Source organism: Epinephelus lanceolatus, chromosome 3 (genome assembly GCF_041903045.1).
Source record: "Epinephelus lanceolatus isolate andai-2023 chromosome 3, ASM4190304v1, whole genome shotgun sequence".
In the NCBI taxonomy this organism is placed as follows: domain Eukaryota; kingdom Metazoa; phylum Chordata; class Actinopteri; order Perciformes; family Serranidae; genus Epinephelus; species Epinephelus lanceolatus.
This window is the reverse complement of record NC_135736.1, coordinates 2,956,498-2,974,397: the sequence shown is the minus strand read 5'-3', so window position 1 is coordinate 2,974,397 and position 17,900 is coordinate 2,956,498. Positions and strand designations below refer to the sequence as shown.

Genomic DNA, 17,900 nt, shown 5'->3' with positions numbered 1-17,900 from the left:
TACAGTACAGGCCAAAAGTTTGGACACACCTTCTCATTCAATGCGTTTTCTTTATTTTCATGACTATTTACATTGTAGATTCTCACTGAAGGCATCAAAACTTTGAATGAACACATGTGGAGTTATGTACTTAACAAAAAAAGGTGAAATAACTGAAAACATGTTTTATATTCTAGTTTCTTCAAAATAGCCACCCTTTGCTCTGATTACTGCTTTGCACACTCTTGGCATTCTCTCCATGAGCTTCAAGAGGTAGTCACCTGAAATGGTTTTCCAACAGTCTTGAAGGAGTTCCCAGAGGTGTTTAGCACTTGTTGGCCCCTTTGCCTTCACTCTGCGGTCCAGCTCACCCCAAACCATCTCGATTGGGTTCAGGTCCGGTGACTGTGGAGGCCAGGTCATCTGCCGCAGCACTCCATCACTCTCCTTCTTGGTCAAATAGCCCTTACACAGCCTGGAGGTGTGTTTGGGGTCATTGTCCTGTTGAAAAATAAATGATCGTCCAACTAAACGCAAACCGGATGGGATGGCATGTCGCTGCAGGATGCTGTGGTAGCCATGCTGGTTCAGTGTGCCTTCAATTTTGAATAAATCCCCAACAGTGTCACCAGCAAAACACCCCCACACCATCACACCTCCTCCTCCATGCTTCACAGTGGGAACCAGGCATGTGGAATCCATCCGTTCACCTTTTCTGCGTCTCACAAAGACACGGCGGTTGGAACCAAAGATCTCAAATTTGGACTCATCAGACCAAAGCACAGATTTCCACTGGTCTAATGTCCATTCCTTGTGTTTCTTGGCCCAAACAAATCTCTTCTGCTTGTTGCCTCTCCTTAGCAGTGGTGCTAAGGAGGCCTGATTGGCGCAGTCTCCTCTTAACAGTTGTTCTAGAGATGGGTCTGCTGCTAGAACTCTGTGTGGCATTCATCTGGTCTCTGATCTGAGCTGCTGTTAACTTGCGATTTCTGAGGCTGGTGACTCGGATGAACTTATCCTCAGAAGCAGAGGTGACTCTTGGTCTTCCTTTCCTGGGTCGGTCCTCGTGTGCCAGTTTGGTTGTAGCGCTTGATGGTTTTTGCGACTCCACTTGGGGACACATTTAAAGTTTTTGCAATTTTCCGCACTGACTGACCTTCATTTCTTAAAGTAATGATGGCCACTCGTTTTTCTTTAGGTAGCTGATTGGTTCTTGCCATAATATGAATTTTAACAGTTGTCCAATAGGGCTGTCGGCTGTGTATTAACCTGACTTCTGCACAACACAACTGATGGTCCCAACCCCATTGATAAAGCAAGAAATTCCACTAATTAACCCTGATAAGGCACACCTGTGAAGTGGAAACCATTTCAGGTGACTACCTCTTGAAGCTCATGGAGAGAATGCCAAGAGTGTGCAAAGCAGTAATCAGAGCAAAGGGTGGCTATTTTGAAGAAACTAGAATATAAAACATGTTTTCAGTTATTTCACCTTTTTTTGTTAAGTACATAACTCCACATGTGTTCATTCATAGTTTTGATGCCTTCAGTGAGAATCTACAATGTAAATAGTCATGAAAATAAAGAAAACGCATTGAATGAGAAGGTGTGTCCAAACTTTTGGCCTGTACTGTATATCATTTGTAGTTTGCTTGTCGACCGACAACATTCCCACGCTGGCGCAGAGGAAATGACGCGTTTTACCTCACAACAAGAAGGGAGGGGGAGGAAGAGTGGAGAGTCTCATAGCAAGAGGCAGAGTGCAGGTAGAAAGAGAAAGCAACATGGCGGAGAACCCAAAGAAATGGCCGAGACACGGTTCAGAAGTGGATCCTACCACAAAGAAAAAGCCTGGACGTTCAGCTGAAGGTCTGTTTGCAAAGAAGGAAAGTGACCGACAGAGAAGGCAAACAAGGATTTGTATTGGCGTCACTTTTCCTCGGTGGAGAGCCCTGAAGGAAGAAATTGGGCTGAGGGCAGACACGGATGTTGCCTTGCTGCTGTTGGATAAGAAAGTCACTTGGTTTATAATTATGAGTAGCATGTGTTACTGTTACATGTACTGGACCTAGTACTTTATTATTTTCTTGGAAATGGTGCTATGAACGTAATGTTAGTAGCCTGGTGTTCGCCACGTTGTGTAGCGAGAGTTACTCTGTGTACCGTGGCGAGCAATACACAGTGTTTAGCAAGTTTAATTAGCACGAGCATGGAGAGCTACACACGTTCAGTTTGGTGTTGCGTTTAACCGTAATACTGCTTACAAAAAATAGACAGATCACCAACAACATAACATCCATGGCCGAGCTAACAATGGAGTTTAGGCTACGGTCACACATTCACAAATGATAAGAATAATGTCATGCCAGTGCTGAGTATGGGCAGTGTGTCACGCATCAGTCTGCCGCTTGTGGATACAAAATTACAACTTCCATCATTTTCATTACAGTTACAAAAAGTACTCTAACGGGCCATTGTCATCAACCCCCATGAAGACTGACAGAAACATCCGACCACCTCCTCCCCCATCACTTTCCAGCAATGGCACTGAATTTCAAAGGTACAGTAGTTTGTGTCTGTGTGAGTGGGTGTCCTAAGACCAACATACAGCTTGAATTAGTAGCTGCATAGCTCTTGTTTTGTAAATATCCACACGTGACATTTCTAAATGGTCTTCTGCAGACCAAGTGGGTTTGCTTGCAAATCACATTAGACCCACAAATGTATTTGCACTTCTAGGGATGATATCTTCAACATGCCCTGGGTTGGTACTCTTCCTGATCAGGAGGATGTGATAGATGTCTTGCAGGAAAGGTAAATCAATCTATAATATCAGCTAAATGTAAAAGAGGCATTATTTATTATGGTCTATTCTTTGGAAATAATGCCTGAGTTACTCATACATTCATATCACCTTCTATAGCATGCACTCCCTAAATATGGAGGACACTCAGATTGTTGATGAGGACGAAGCCAACAACCTCAGGAACAGTGTGTAAGTGCTGCTGATAATGTACAGTTACCTTTGAATGCTGTATTTGTTGTATTTATAGTGTGACTTACGCACATACACACAAAATTTGGACATCGTCGTGAAGGAAGAATTTATGGCAGCACTGTTGTTGAGTTGACTGTACATGTGAACCAGAATATTTTTCACTACTTTTTCTTTTCCCGATTATCGGTCAATATAGAATACTTACAAAAATGTATGTTTTCTTTTTAGTATTGAGTGGGAGAATGAGGGAGAAGGAAGCACCTCTGATACAGAGCTGTCAATCCCAGAAGAAGAAGATGGAAGCTCTGATGAAGACTATGTTCCCCCTCTCTGTTTGCGGTATGTTTGGTCTGCAGTGTGGCCTAAATGGCTCTAAAATAGTGAGGATAATTAATTGAACAGTAGTTAATGAAGAGTGCATGGTTTTTATATTTCTGCATAAACTGTGTGTATAACTCATCTAATTCCTAACCATCTCAGAAGTTGTTTCTCAACATAGAACCGGTGGTTCCCTAAAGATGCCCTTCCCTGTTGAAACACTCCCAACTGTAGGCATTGACGAAATGGTGCATGACTTGAGAGAGAAGGAAGAAACTCCACCTGAGATCACATCTTTTCCTGACTACCAGAAGGTTTTATGCGAAGGTGACATTGTTGGTGAGAAAGCTGCAATAGCATATGAGAAAAACCTGAGACAACTTACAGGCTTTCTCAGATTCCCACTGGAGAAATGCAAATACAGTGACCCTCTCCTAGGAGTTGAATGTGATGCTGTACAACCCTTTGAGGTGATCATCAAGTCATGGGGAACAGCAACAACTATTGAATGGGTGAGGAAGCTATTATAGCACTAAGGTTTTGTGTTTTCCATTGGTTCTAAAGCCATGTCCAGGCACACTCTGCCTGCTTCATTTTATATAGAATGTACTGTAAAGTTGTTTGATGTTTCAATTATTTATGTTTTTTTTTTCTTTGTTATTTTTATGCACAGGTGTGTTCGTGAGGTCACAGCCTTTGGAGGTGGAACTCTCAGCCCATTTTCAAGTTTGGCCTTCAGGCAGGGGACTTCATGCTGGCCACCAACATCCTGCTGTCTGGAAACAACTACCACAAAATTGCACTTCTGTTCAGGTTCATGAACATGGGCATTGTTACCAAGTCCACTTTCTTTGCGGTGCAAGACTCCTATTGTGTTGACCCCATCGAGGAGTTTTGGCAGGAGAACAGATCAGCAATCATCAACCGCCTGCGTGCCAAGGATCACGCTGTAGCTATTGGTGAGTGCACAGAGATACATAAGAGGGAAATTAATTGAGTTTAGCACTTTTGAATCTGTTGTAAAGTGTTTGCTTTTGACTAACTTTCTCTTTATTTCTTCCAGCAGATGGAAGGATGGACTCTCCAGGTAAGTATTGCAATTATTATCAGTCTGCAATCACAAATAAAACCTGAAAGCAAAACATGACAAAAACAGGCTTGTTGAAGCAGTATTTGGGAGGTTGGTGCTACTTGCTGCGCCAGCTAGCCTGTTTCTGGTATCATATTCCTTTCGAGCATTATTTGGGATTGAGCACAAACATATGAAACTTTTCAGCAGATTATTTAGCACTACATGGTTCCCACCTTCTGTATTTCATGTACTCTCACATATTATAAAACTGTAATCCTATATTGTTACCATACAGGGCACTGTGCACAGTATTGCTCGTACACCACTATGGACTGTGAGTCCCGGGACATCATCAACATCACGACAGTCGACAAGAGAGAGACAAACAGGAACTCTGTTGCAATGGAGAAAGAAGGATTCATAAGAGCAATGGACCAACTTCTTTCTGAAATACCACTGAAAGAGATGTGCACTGATGCACATGTTCAAATCAAGGCCCTAGTTGGTGAGCTTGTACTGAGATCTAGTTACTAATACCTGTAACCCAGCTGCATTTAGGATGAATCACACTTACACCAGTGTTTGGTTTTTGTATGTTACAGATCCCAAGCGTGGGAGGTATGGTGACCGGGGAGTAATCCACACCTTGGACATGTGGCATGGAGTAAAAAGCTTGGCCAAGAAACTACATGCAGTAAGATTGTTATCTCCAGTACACTGTGCACTGACTGGCTGGACTGACGCATGCTAATACATAGAGTAACAGCGTTTTAATTTTTAACCTTTCTAGGCAGGACAGGTGAAAGGCCAAACAGAAATCCTACAGTGGTTGAAAGACATAGTCAATCACTTCTGGGTCTGTGGTAAGGAGGCACAGAACATGAACGGTTCATGGTGTGTACATGGAAATTGTTGGTATCAACTTACATGAAGCTAGTGATTGGTCCCAAGCATAACTTTAACTGATTGACTGTAACTATTACTCTATTTTTTTAAACCCCAAAAAAAGACCAAAACTGAAATGTGATCCAGTAGCATCTATCTGATGCAGCCATTGGCCACAACATCACTAACATTTTCAGTGTCACCAAGTGGAAAAAAGCTAAGATAAGCTGTTTTCCTGGTTGCAGGGCCTATGGCGAGGTGTTCTTTACCATGTGACCGGCCGTCATGAGTGGGCTTTTGGGAGGTGCCTTCATGAGCAACTGAATGATGAAGACCGTGAAAAGGAGTGGATCCAAAAAGATTCACCTGCCTACTTGGCACTCATTGGAGTTGTCCTGAACAAAAAGTGGCTAAAAGATGTCCCCAAATTTTTGAACTTCCGGTAAAGGAGATGTACTTGTCCAGAAAGCACTGTGTATGTGGATACTTGGAACAGGGGAATTTCAGAAAAGTAAGGCTGCAACATGTTATGATACAATACCTGTTTTTTTGTTTGTTTTTTGTCTGTGTTTCATAGGACGATATCTGACCTTGAGACCTTCCGCAATCATATTTTAATGTATGCAGGCAAACGCTTTGCCTTCTCTCCAGCTGTGTATGAAGCCAGAACTTTGCTTGCTGCATTAGACTACAACCACCACAACACCAGACCACCAATGTTGACCAAAGAAGGCAACAGAGTGTATGTCATACTATATTATTCTGTTTTTTCTTTGCAAGTACTACTTATATTGTATTGTAATATAGTAAACTGTCAGTATTTCAGCTTTATAGTGTAGCTTTGCCTGACTTGCTGATGTGTGATGTTTGTTTTGCCCGTTTTCCACCCAGATACCAGAAAATTTACAATAAAAAGTCGAGGAGATACAGCCTTTACACCATCAAGAGCCACAAATCATACAGCTACATCCCTGATCTACAAAGGGCAATCACACGCAGACGTTTGATGTCGGGGAAGGGAGTGCCACGAAAGAGGACCAGCAGGGAGGAAGATCCTAGAAGATTTGGCCTCCTCCCACCTGTGGAGCCACCAACAACAGAGGAGTTGCTTCAGAGCCAGGTCTCCAGAGGAGAGGTACATTTAAAAAAAAAAAAACAGCATTACTAGGTTTCAGAATGTGTCAATTATATCCATAACTGCTGCTAATTGCTGCCATGTCTTTTCTAGATTCTCCTCTGAAGAAAGGATTACGGATTGATTTCTGCAGACCACTCCATCACTTAACATTCAGTAAAAAACAAGCTTCTTGTAAATATTTGACAGATTGTAATAAAAAGCTAATAAACACTAGATGACATACTTTACTGAAATGAGTGTTGACATTTATTATATTTTCAGATATTGCACTTGTCAAATTGTAAAATGTGTGACAGATGTAAACAAAGTAATTATGAATACAGCTATAAACAGCTAACAAGAAGTAAACAAAGTAAGGCTAAAATGATAAAAACAAATATTAACAGCTGACAAGTAATAAACAAAGTAAGGCTAAAATTATAAATACAGCTATAAACAGCTAAGTAGACAACTATATACAAAAAGCAGAAGGTGCAGACAATAATAAAACAAAATTTGGCTGTTTCACAACAGCCCAGGGATGAAGCCTGTGTAGCTGCCAGTTGGGTCTGGAAAAGTGTCCCGTATACGCCACATGCAGCAGCTTAGGATGACAACACGTTGACCAGCCCGTAGTCTTCCATGCTGCTACAAAACAAATTGTCTGTAAGCTGCATGTCTGAATTCTCTGTTGTCTTGCCCAGGGTCTTGCGGGTCATCCAGTCTGAGATATTCATGTCTGAGCCCCCTTGCCAGTCACAGAATGCCAGGCTCCAAGCAGAAGAGTTCCAGATGTGCTGTCCTGCTAATGCAGTGCTCTGGGCTTAGCTGACAGCACTTCTTCTCCACTTCTGTTGGCATTTCCTGACATTTCTGACATGTGCACCACCATGGCTGTGCACTTGTTCTAGCAGCAGAAGGCTCAGGTAGATTTCTGGAGGAGAGGACATCAAACAAGACACCTGGGAAGCTTGTGGCTAGCCTCTCAATGAGGTCACCTCTGACCTCAGACATGTCAGCTAATGCAGCCTGTAGAGGATAAGATTCAATAAGGTTGGCTCACAATGGGGAAATGTAAAATAGGAAATAAAGATGACACAGTATAAGTTTTTATGTAAAGAAATGAATGTGTTGAACAAAAAGGAACAAACACTTATTTCATCCAGGTTACGTTGATGGAGCTGGTCAACTCTGTCCCTGTCCTCCTGTTGCAGCTGGTCTGCACCTCTGCCCCTTCCTCTTCCTCGGCCTCGGCCTCTGGAAGGCTGGCTTCTTCCTTGACCTCTGCCTCTTCCACATCCTCTACTGCATGGCTGATAGTCAGAGCTGGCTGGACTGGAGGGGACATCGAAGCTGGAAAGCTCCTAATTTATTAAATGTGTGTCAGAGCATGTCTGGTTTGTTATAAACAGGTAAAAAACATATCTAAAAAGTACAAAAATACCCCTTCAACAGTTAACAAACATTTTTGATATGAATTCAAACCTGTTGTAAGCCTATTTGTTCTTACACTCCATGTATAAGTACTATAATCAGTGGATAAATTCACGTGATTTCATGATTTTTATGTTTTATTCCTATGTCCCTAGCTGGACACTTGCTGTAGTGGTACAATTTTATATTTCATACAGTATAATTCAATGCCTAATATAACAGCAACACAAACTATGGCTACAGTATCAATGCAATAATAACAATAAAATCAATACTGCTTAGAAATATTAGTCGTTAGACTGTTTTCAGACACCGTTTTCCCCAAATAAAGTCTGAAGTCACTTTCAGTCACATATTTTTATTCAGGAAATGTAGTGCCCGTTACACTGTATCCAAAGGTAAGAGGAAGTTGTGGCTATGTTTTGCATTCTAAAAAAAGAGAGAGAGAGAGAGAGAGTTCACGTGCGTGTATGACTTGGTGATTTCTTCAACAGCTTGTGTGTGTATTTACCAGTCCTGCCGGTGACGATAAATTTACACTTTTTTTTCTACACCATATAACGGTACAGTAAATGGTGTAACACAAGCACTGACTCACTTTCTGTAATTAGTGGGACTGGCATGGTTACTTTCCTACTTTGTGTCTAACACTTTGTTTTTCATCAATGAGCAGCTACTGGAGACCGACGGACAACAAATGACTTCTGCTGACTACCACTGGGTCTTTTCATCCACTAACCTGTCAGCTACAAATTAGCAGGCACCTTGTCTCCCGTTTGTAATAGGCTATTTGCGTTTCTGTGGCAGAAAAAAAAACATACAATAATTACCTCTTCCGAAGAATCCATCTTTTTTTCACCGGCTGTCCTTCTTCAAACAGAATAAAAATGTTGTGGAATTGCGAATCACGGTGGCGGAGGGATAGCGGTGGGGAGTGGGGGGCATAGTGGGGGGGCGGGGCACACTTGGGCATATGTCATGTGGAAGTGCCGGCTTATTTGTTGTAATACGCAGAATTCCGCTAAGGGGTGACAGAAGTTACGAACTAGCTTTAATGTTTAAAAAAGTAAATGTTTGCTAACAGGTTAGCTTAAACAGCTTCATTAAATCAGATAAAGTTATTATTGTAGGCGATTTTAACATTCATGTCGACGTTGATAATGACTCCCTGGCTACCGCGTTTATCTCATTATTAGACTCCATTGGCTTCAGTCAGGGTGTACAGTACAGGCCAAAAGTTTGGACACTACTTCTCATTCAATGCGTTTTCTTTATTTTCATGACTATTTACATTGTAGATTCTCACTGAAGGCATCAAAACTATGAATGAACACATGTGGAGTTATGTACTTAACAAAAAAAGGTGAAATAACTGAAAACATGTTTTATATTCTAGTTTCTTCAAAATAGCCACCCTTTGCTCTGATTGCTGCTTTGCACACTCTTGGCATTCTCTCGATGAGCTTCAAGAGGTAGTCACCTGAAATGGTTTCCACTTCACAGGTGTGCCTTATCAGGGTTAATTAGTGGAATTTCTTGCTTTATCAATGGGGTTGGGACCATCAGTTGTGTTGTGCAGAAGTCAGGTTAATACACAGCCGACAGCCCTATTGGACAACTGTTAAAATTCATATTATGGCAAGAACCAATCAGCTACCTAAAGAAAAACGAGTGGCCATCATTACTTTAAGAAATGAAGGTCAGTCAGTGCGGAAAATTGCAAAAACTTTAAATGTGTCCCCAAGTGGAGTCGCAAAAACCATCAAGCGCTACAACGAAACTGGCACACATGAGGACTGACCCAGGAAAGGAAGACCAAGAGTCACCTCTGCTTCTGAGGATAAGTTCATCTGAGTCACCAGCCTCAGAAATCGCAAGTTAACAGCAGCTCAGATCAGAGACCAGATGAATGCCACACAGAGTTCTAGCAGCAGACCCATCTGTAGAACAACTGTTAAGAGGAGACTGCGCGAATCAGGCCTTCATGGTCAAATAGCTGCTAGGAAACCACTGCTAAGGAGAGGCAACAAGCAGAAGAGATTTGTTTGGGCCAAGAAACACAAGGAATGGACATTAGACCAGTGGAAATCTGTGCTTTGGTCTGATGAGTCCAAATTTGTGATCTTTGGTTCCAACCGCCGTGTCTTTGTGAGACGCAGAAAAGGTGAACGGATGGATTCCACATGCCTGGTTCCCACTGTGAAGCATGGAGGAGGAGGTGTGATGGTGTGGGGGTGTTTTGCTGGTGACGCTGTTGGGGATTTATTCAAAATTGAAGGCACACTGAACCAGCATGGCTACCACAGCATCTTGCAGCGACATGCCATCCCATCTGGTTTGCGTTTAGTTGGACGATCATTTATTTTTCAACAGGACAATGACCCCAAACACACCTCCAGGCTGTGTAAGGGCTATTTGACCAAGAAGGAGAGTGATGGAGTGCTGCGGCAGATGACCTGGCCTCCACAGTCACCGGACCTGAACCCAATCGAGATGGTTTGGGGTGAGCTGGACCGCAGAATGAAGGCAAAGGGGCCAACAAGTGCTAAACACCTCTGGGAACTCCTTCAAGACTGTTGGAAAACCATTTCAGGTGACTACCTCTTGAAGCTCATTGAGAGAATGCCAAGAGTGTGCAAAGCAGTAATCAGAGCAAAGGGTGGCTATTTTGAAGAAACTAGAATATAAAACATGTTTTCAGTTATTTCACCTTTTTTTGTTGAGTATATAACTCCACATGTGTTCATTCATAGTTTTGATGCCTTCAGTGAGAATCTACAATGTAAATAGTCATGAAAATAAAGAAAACGCATTGAATGAGAAGGTGTGTCCAAACTTTTGGCCTGTACTGTACATGAACCCACTCATTGTTTTAACCATACCCTCGATCTAGTTCTGACGTATGGAATTGAAATTGATAACCTAAAAGTCTTTCCACAGAATCCCTAGCTATCGGATCATTATCTGATTACTTTTGATTTCTTTTTACCCGATTACACGCCACTCAGCAACAGTTACTATACTAGATGTTTATCAGATAGTGCTGTCGCAAAATTTAAGGAAAAGATTACTCCGTCGTTAAATTCAATACCAAGTCCCTCAGTAACAGAGGTTTCCTGTACCGACTTTGATCATTTTGTCGATAGCGCCGTAGGCTCGCTGCGAACAACACTTGACTCTGTAGCTCCTCTTAAAAAGAAGTTAAAAAAGCAAAGAAAGTTCGCTCCTTGGTATAACTCTCAAACCCGTAAGTTAAAACAAATATCGTGAAAATTTGAAAGGAATTGGCGATTGACCAAACTGGAAGAATCTCGTTTAATCTGGACAGACAGTCTCAAAACTTATAAGAGGGGCCTCCGCAATGCCAGAGCAAACTATTACTCAGCATTAATAGAAGAAAACAAGAACAAGCCCAGGTTTCTTTTCAGCACTGTAGCCAGGCTGACTGAGAGTCAAAGCTCTATTGAGCCTTGTTTTCCTTTAGCCCTTAGCAGTAATGATTTTATGAGCTTTTTTAATGACAAAATTCCTCTTGTCCTCAGATAGTAGCTATCTAACCTCAAACACAGCTGTAAGACCTAATATATATTTAGATTGCTTCTCCCCAATTTCTCTTCAAGAATTGACAGCAGTGATTTCTTCATCTAAATCATCAACATGTCTCTTAGACCCCATCCCAACTAGGCTACTTAAGGAGGTCTTTCCTTTAGTTAACAGTCATATATTAGATATGATCAATATATCCTTATTAACAGGCTATGTACCACAGTCTTTTAAGGTAGCTGTAATTAAACCTCTACTAAAAAAGCCCACCCTGGATCCAGAGGTGTTAGCCAACTATAGACCAATATCTAATCTTCCCTTTATGTCAAAGATCCTTGAGAAAGTAGTCGCAGACCAGCTGTGTGATTTTCTCCATGATAATAATTTATTTGAGGAATTTCAGTCAGGATTTAGAGTGCATCATAGCACTGAGACGGCACTAGTTAAAATTACAAATGAAATTCTGATTGCTTCAGACAAAGGACTTGTCTCTGTACTTGTTTTATTAGATCTTAGTGTGGCGTTTGACACAATTGACCATCAAATTCTACTGCAGAGACTGGATCACTTAATTGGCCTAAAAGGTTCTGCACTAAGCTGGTTTAAATCTTATTTATCTGATCGTTTTCAGTTTGTTGACATTCATAATGAATCATCCTTACGTACCAAAGTTTGTTTTGGAGTTCCGCAAGGTTCTGTGCTCGGACCAATCCTATTTACTCTATATATGCTTCCTTCAGGTAACATCATTAGAAATCACTCTATAAATTTCCATTGTTATGCGGATGATACTCGGTTGTATTTATCGATGAAGCCAGAAGAAAGTAATCAATTAACTAAACTCCATAACTGCCTTAAAGACATAAAAACTTGGATGAGCACCAATTTCCTGATGTTAAATTCAGACAAACCTGAAGTTATTGTTCTTGGCCCCAAACAACTCAGAGACTCTTTATCTGATGACATAGTTTCTCTAGATGGCATTGCTCTGGCCTCTAGCACTACCGTAAGAAACCTCGGAGTAATATTTGATCAAGATTTGTCTTTTAATTCTCATTTAAAACAAACCTCACGGACTGCATTTTTTCATCTGCGTAATATTGCGAAAATTAGGCCTATCCTGACCCGAAAAGATGCAGAAAAATTGGTCCACACTTTTGTTACTTCTAGGCTGGATTACTGTAACTCTCTATTATCAGGTAGCTCTAGTAAGTCCTTAAAAACTCTCCAGCTAATTCAGAATGCAGCAGCACGTGTACTAACAGGAACTAAGAAACGAGATCATATTTCTCCTGTTTTAGCTTCTCTGCACTGGCTCCCTGTAAAATCCAGAATTGAATTTAAAATCCTACTGTTAACTTATAAAGCTCTAAATGGTCAAGCTCCATCATATCTTAGTGAGCTCATAGTGCCATATTATCCCACCAGAACACTGCGCTCTGAGAACGCAGGGTTACTCGTGGTCCCTAAAGTCTCCAAAAGTAGATCAGGAGCTAGAGCCTTCAGCTATCAGGCTCCTCTCCTGTGGAATCATCTTCCTGTTACGGTCCAGGAGGCAGACACTGTCTCCACATTTAAGACTAGACTTAAGACTTTCCTCTTTGATAAAGCTTATAGTTAGGGCTGGCTCAGGCTTGCCCTGTACCAGCCCCTAGTTAGGCTGACTTAGGCCTAGTCTGCCGGAGGACCCCCCTATAATACACCGGGTACCTTCTCTCCTTCTCTCTCGTATTCTATTACTGCATCTTGCTAACTCGGCCATTCTGGATGTCACTAACTCGGCTTCTTCTCCGGAGCCTTTGTGCTCCACTGTCTCTCAGATTAACTCATATCGCAGCGGTGCCTGGACAGCGTGACGTGTGTGGTTGTGCTGCTGCCGTGGTCCTGCCAGATGCCTCCTGCTGCTGCTGCCATCATTAGTCATTAGTCATACTTCTACTGTTATTATACACATATGACTATTGTCACACATGTATACTGCCAGATATTAATACATACTTTCAACATATTGTACCACAGTAGCCAGAACTATAACTATAATATTATTACTTTCAATAATGTTGTTGTAACCTACTGTCATTACCTGCATCTCTCTCTCTGTCTCTCTCTCTGTCTCATTGTGTCATGCGGATTACTGTTAATTTATTATGCTGATCTGTTCTGTACGACATCTATTGCACGTCTGTCCGTCCTGGAAGAGGGATCCCTCCTCAGTTGCTCTTCCTGAGGTTTCTACCGTTTTTTTCCCCGTTAAAGGGGTTTTTTTGGGGAGTTTTTCCTTATCCGCTGCGAGGGTCATAAGGACAGAGGGATGTCGTATGCTGTAAAGCCCTGTGAGGCAAATTGTGATTTGTGATATTGGGCTTTATAAATAAAATTGAATTGAATTGAATTAGCTGGAGATTATGTGTGGGCTACATATTCCTCACCGTGTTTTGATGCTATTCTGCCCCCTAAAGGCCTAAAACTGATAAATACAACTTAAAGATTTTTCCAATTGTACTACCAGCTGAGAGCATTACTAACATTATTCCTTCCTCTCGCCTCTATTTTCACTACTGTTTATCCCTCTACTTTGCTGTTTTTTTCTGTTGTGTCTCCCCGTCTCCTCTGCCTGCTTCCCTTTTTCACCTGCATACTTGCCCTCTCCCTGTCGCCTATCCATTCATGTCTGTCAGGCAATTACCACCCCCATACGTCCTCTCAATTGATTTTCTCCTCTCCCTCTGTTCATCTCTTCCCTCTTCCCTCTTCCATCCCCTCTCGCTCTCACATCCATTCTCACTTCCCCTTTTGTACCTCGCTTTCCCTTCCTTCATCTGTCCATGTCTTGAGTGAGGTCTATGTACACAATAACCTCCTCTGTTGTTCCTTCCTTCTACATCTCGTGCTCTTTTCCAGCTTCCATTTTTCACCTCCCACTAGCCCTCCCACCCGTAAACCCACTGAGCCCCACCCTACCCCGAGTCTGCTGTGAGGTCTCTCTCTACAGACATTAGCTGTCTCCATTCTGCCTGACTGAGCTAAATTATTCCACAATAAGTCACTGGGCTAATTCACTGGCATAATCACCTCATGCATTTGAAATTTAAATGATTTCATGAGTGCCTGCACTGCTCCCTCATTAAAGAATCCCTCTTAAGACTCAAACAAGCAGGTAGGCACGTACAGGGAAGCACAGTACAACTTTCACCTGTGGGTGCACGTTTGTGATGACAATGTGCATTAAGTCTGAGTATATGTGTGTGTCCTCATTTGCTGTTGAGTCAAAAAAAGACATGTACTTAAAACTGACGAGCATGTCTAAGATAAGATAAGATAAGATACACCTTTATTGATCCCACAATTGAGAAATTCCAGTGTTACTGGAGTCAAGGGAAAAGAGTCAGATTAAAGATTTCAAAATTTAAAAAACGTAAAACAAACTAGGCATGCAGAAAGAGTACAAAAATACAAGAAACAGCAATAAAGAATAATAATAATAATAATAATAATAATAATAATAATTATAATAATAATGAGCAGTGAATAAAAAGTGAGCAATGGATTAAAGTGAACATATTTAGTGCAAAGTGAGTATGTGCAAATAAACAACAACAACAACAACATGGGGGACAGTTATGCTTATTATGGTGTCCATAAAGTGTCCATAGTGCCCCTAAAGTGTCCATGGTGCAGTTTACATTGTTCTGACCTGACGTGCTGACGTATTGCGGTAAGCGAGTTGTGTCATTTCCGGTGTTTCTGTGACAGCGTCTCTGTACTGCTCTGGTGAATTCTGCTAGCCTGCTTTCTCACTTCAGTTGCTTTAACGTCTACTTCAAGTTTTAACCCACAGTGGTTCTGTTTAAGCACTTATAGCTCTCCTCCTTTCTACGACTTTCTCGCTAATCTCTTAGCTGTTGTTTGCACGTTACTAGTCTTGGTAGCTACATTAGCTTTACAGTTAGCGATGGCTTCTCCTTCTGCTCTTTCTTGCTCGGTGTGCCAAATGTTCAGTTATGCCTCTGCCTCCTTTAGCGACAGTGGTAATTGTAATAAGTGTAGCTTATTTGCTGCGTTGGAGGCGAGGCTTAGTGAATTAGAAGCGTGGCTCCACACCATGGAAAACCATTCAGTAGCTGCGGTAGTTAGCCAGCCCCCTGTAGCCGGTGCGGAGCCACATAGCATAGCCTTAGCCTCTGCTAACTGTCCTCTGGCAACTCCCGTGCAGCCGGGAGGCTGGGTAACTGTTCGTGAGAGGCGCAGCTCCAAGCCGAAGCCCACGGCTCACCACCAGCCTGTTCACGTTTCCAACCGCTTTTCCCCACTCAGCGACACACCTGCTGAGGATAAATCTCTGGTTATTGGCAGCTCTATTCTGAGGAACGTGAAGTTAGCAACACCAGCGGCCATAGTCAAATGTATCCCTGGGGCCAGAGCGGGTGACATTGAGTCAAATTTAAAACTGCTGGCTAAAGCTAAACGTAGATTCAGTAAGATTGTTATTCACGTCGGCGGTAATGACACCTGGTTACGCCAATCGGAGGTCACTAAAATTAATATTGCCTCGGTGTGTGAATCTGCAAAAACGATGTCGGACTCCGTAGTTTTCTCTGGACCCCTCCCAAATCTGACCAGTGATGACATGTTTAGCCGCATGTCATCTTTTATTCGCTGGCTGTCCAAGTGGTGTCCAGGAAACGATGTGGATTTCGTTAATAATTGGCAAACTTTCTGGGGAAAACCTGGTCTTATTAGGAGAGACAGCATTCATCCCACTTTGGATGGAGCTGCTCTCATATCTGGGAACCTGGCAAAGTTTATTAGTAATTCAAAACTCTGACAACCCAGAGTTGAGACCAGGACTCATAGTCGAAGTCCTTCACGCTTCTCTTAGCTTCTAGTGCAGTTACTCACCCATAATTTTATACAAACGGTGTCTGTCCCCCGACCACCTAAATTATCTAAATCTAAAATTAAACAAAGAGGAGTTGTGCATAACAACCTCATAAAAATTAAAACCTCTTCTATGACCGAAAGACAAAACAGGAGAATTAAACGCGGACTGTTAAATATCAGGTCTCTATCATCAAAAGCAGTGTTAGTAAACAAATTAATATCAGATAATCATACTGATTTACTCAGTCTCACAGAAACCTGGCTGTGTCAAGATAAATATGTTAGTCTAAATGAATCCACTCCTCCCAGTCATAATAATACCCACATTCCTTGAGGCAGCGGCCGAGGAGGGGGAGTTGCAGCCATTTTTAACTCTAGTCTGTTAATCAGCCCTAAACCTAAACTAGATTATAATTCACTTGAAAGCCTCGTTCTTAGTCTTTTATATCCGACCTGGAAAACCTCGCAGCCACTTTTATTTTTTATAGTGTACCGTGCTCCTGGTCTGTATTCTGAATTTGTATCTGAATTCTCACTATGAGCTTTTTTAATGACAAAATTCTAACTATTAAAGGCAAAATTCATGACCTCCTGTCCTCAGATAGTACCTATCTAACCTCAAACACAGCTGTAAGACCTAATATATATTTAGATTGCTTCTCCCCAATTTCTCTTCAAGAATTGACAGCAGTGATTTCTTCATCTGAATCATCAACGTGTCTCTTAGACCCCATCCCAACTAGGCTACTTAAGGAGGTCTTTCCTTTAGTTAACACTCATATATTAGATATGATCAATATATCCTTATTAACAGGCTATGTACCACAGTCTTTTAAGGTAGCTGTAATTAAACCTCTACTAAAAAGCCCACCCTGGATCCAGAGGTGTTAGCCAACTATAGACCAATATCTAATCTTCCCTTTATGTCAAAGATCCTTGAGAAAGTAGTCGCAGACCAGCTGTGTGATTTTCTCCATGATAATAATTTATTTGAGGAATTTCAGTCAGGATTTAGAGTGCATCATAGCACTGAGACAGCACTAGTTAAAATTACAAATGACCTTCTGCTTCAGACAAAGGACTTGTCTCTGTACTTGTTTTATTAGATCTTAGTGCGGCGTTTGACACAATTGACCATCAAATTCTACTGCAGAGACTGGATCACTTAATTGGCCTAAAAGGTTCTGCACTAAGCTGGTTTAAATCTTATTTATCTGATCGTTTTCAGTTTGTTGACATTCATAATGAATCATCCTTACGTACCAAAGTTTGTTTTGGAGTTCCGCAAGGTTCTGTGCTCGGACCAATCCTATTTACTCTATATATGCTTCCTTCAGGTAACATCATTAGAAATCACTCTATAAATTTCCATTGTTATGCGGATGATACTCGGTTGTATTTATCGATGAAGCCAGAAGAAAGTAATCAATTAACTAAACTCCATAACTGCCTTAAAGACATAAAAACTTGGATGAGCACCAATTTCCTGATGTTAAATTCAGACAAACCTGAAGTTATTGTTCTTGGCCCCAAACAACTCAGAGACTCTTTATCTGATGACATAGTTTCTCTAGATGGCATTGCTCTGGCCTCTAGCACTACCGTAAGAAACCTCGGAGTAATATTTGATCAAGATTTGTCTTTTAATTCTCATTTAAAACAAACCTCACGGA

General features: G+C 41.6%; 2 protein-coding genes across 3 annotated transcripts in view; one reads left to right on the top strand and one right to left on the bottom strand.

The window, feature by feature from the left end:
• LOC144459417 (uncharacterized) overlaps positions 1–17,900 on the bottom strand; it is a 121,559-nt gene that overhangs the window by 78,961 nt on the left and 24,698 nt on the right. The window contains exon 8 of one of the 2 annotated variants that reach the window (XR_013488399.1): positions 7,602–7,733. The exons of the other annotated variant lie outside the window; for it this stretch is intronic. The gene's annotated coding sequence lies outside the window, so the exon portion shown is untranslated. Of the gene's footprint in view, positions 1–7,601; positions 7,734–17,900 lie in introns of those variants that run through there. 2 annotated transcript variants of the gene reach the window in all.
• Positions 14,892–16,171, top strand: LOC144459379 (uncharacterized). Its single transcript, XM_078163211.1, has one exon. The coding sequence runs from the start codon at positions 15,299–15,301 to the stop codon at positions 16,169–16,171; it is 873 nt and encodes a 290-aa protein (XP_078019337.1). The 5' UTR covers positions 14,892–15,298.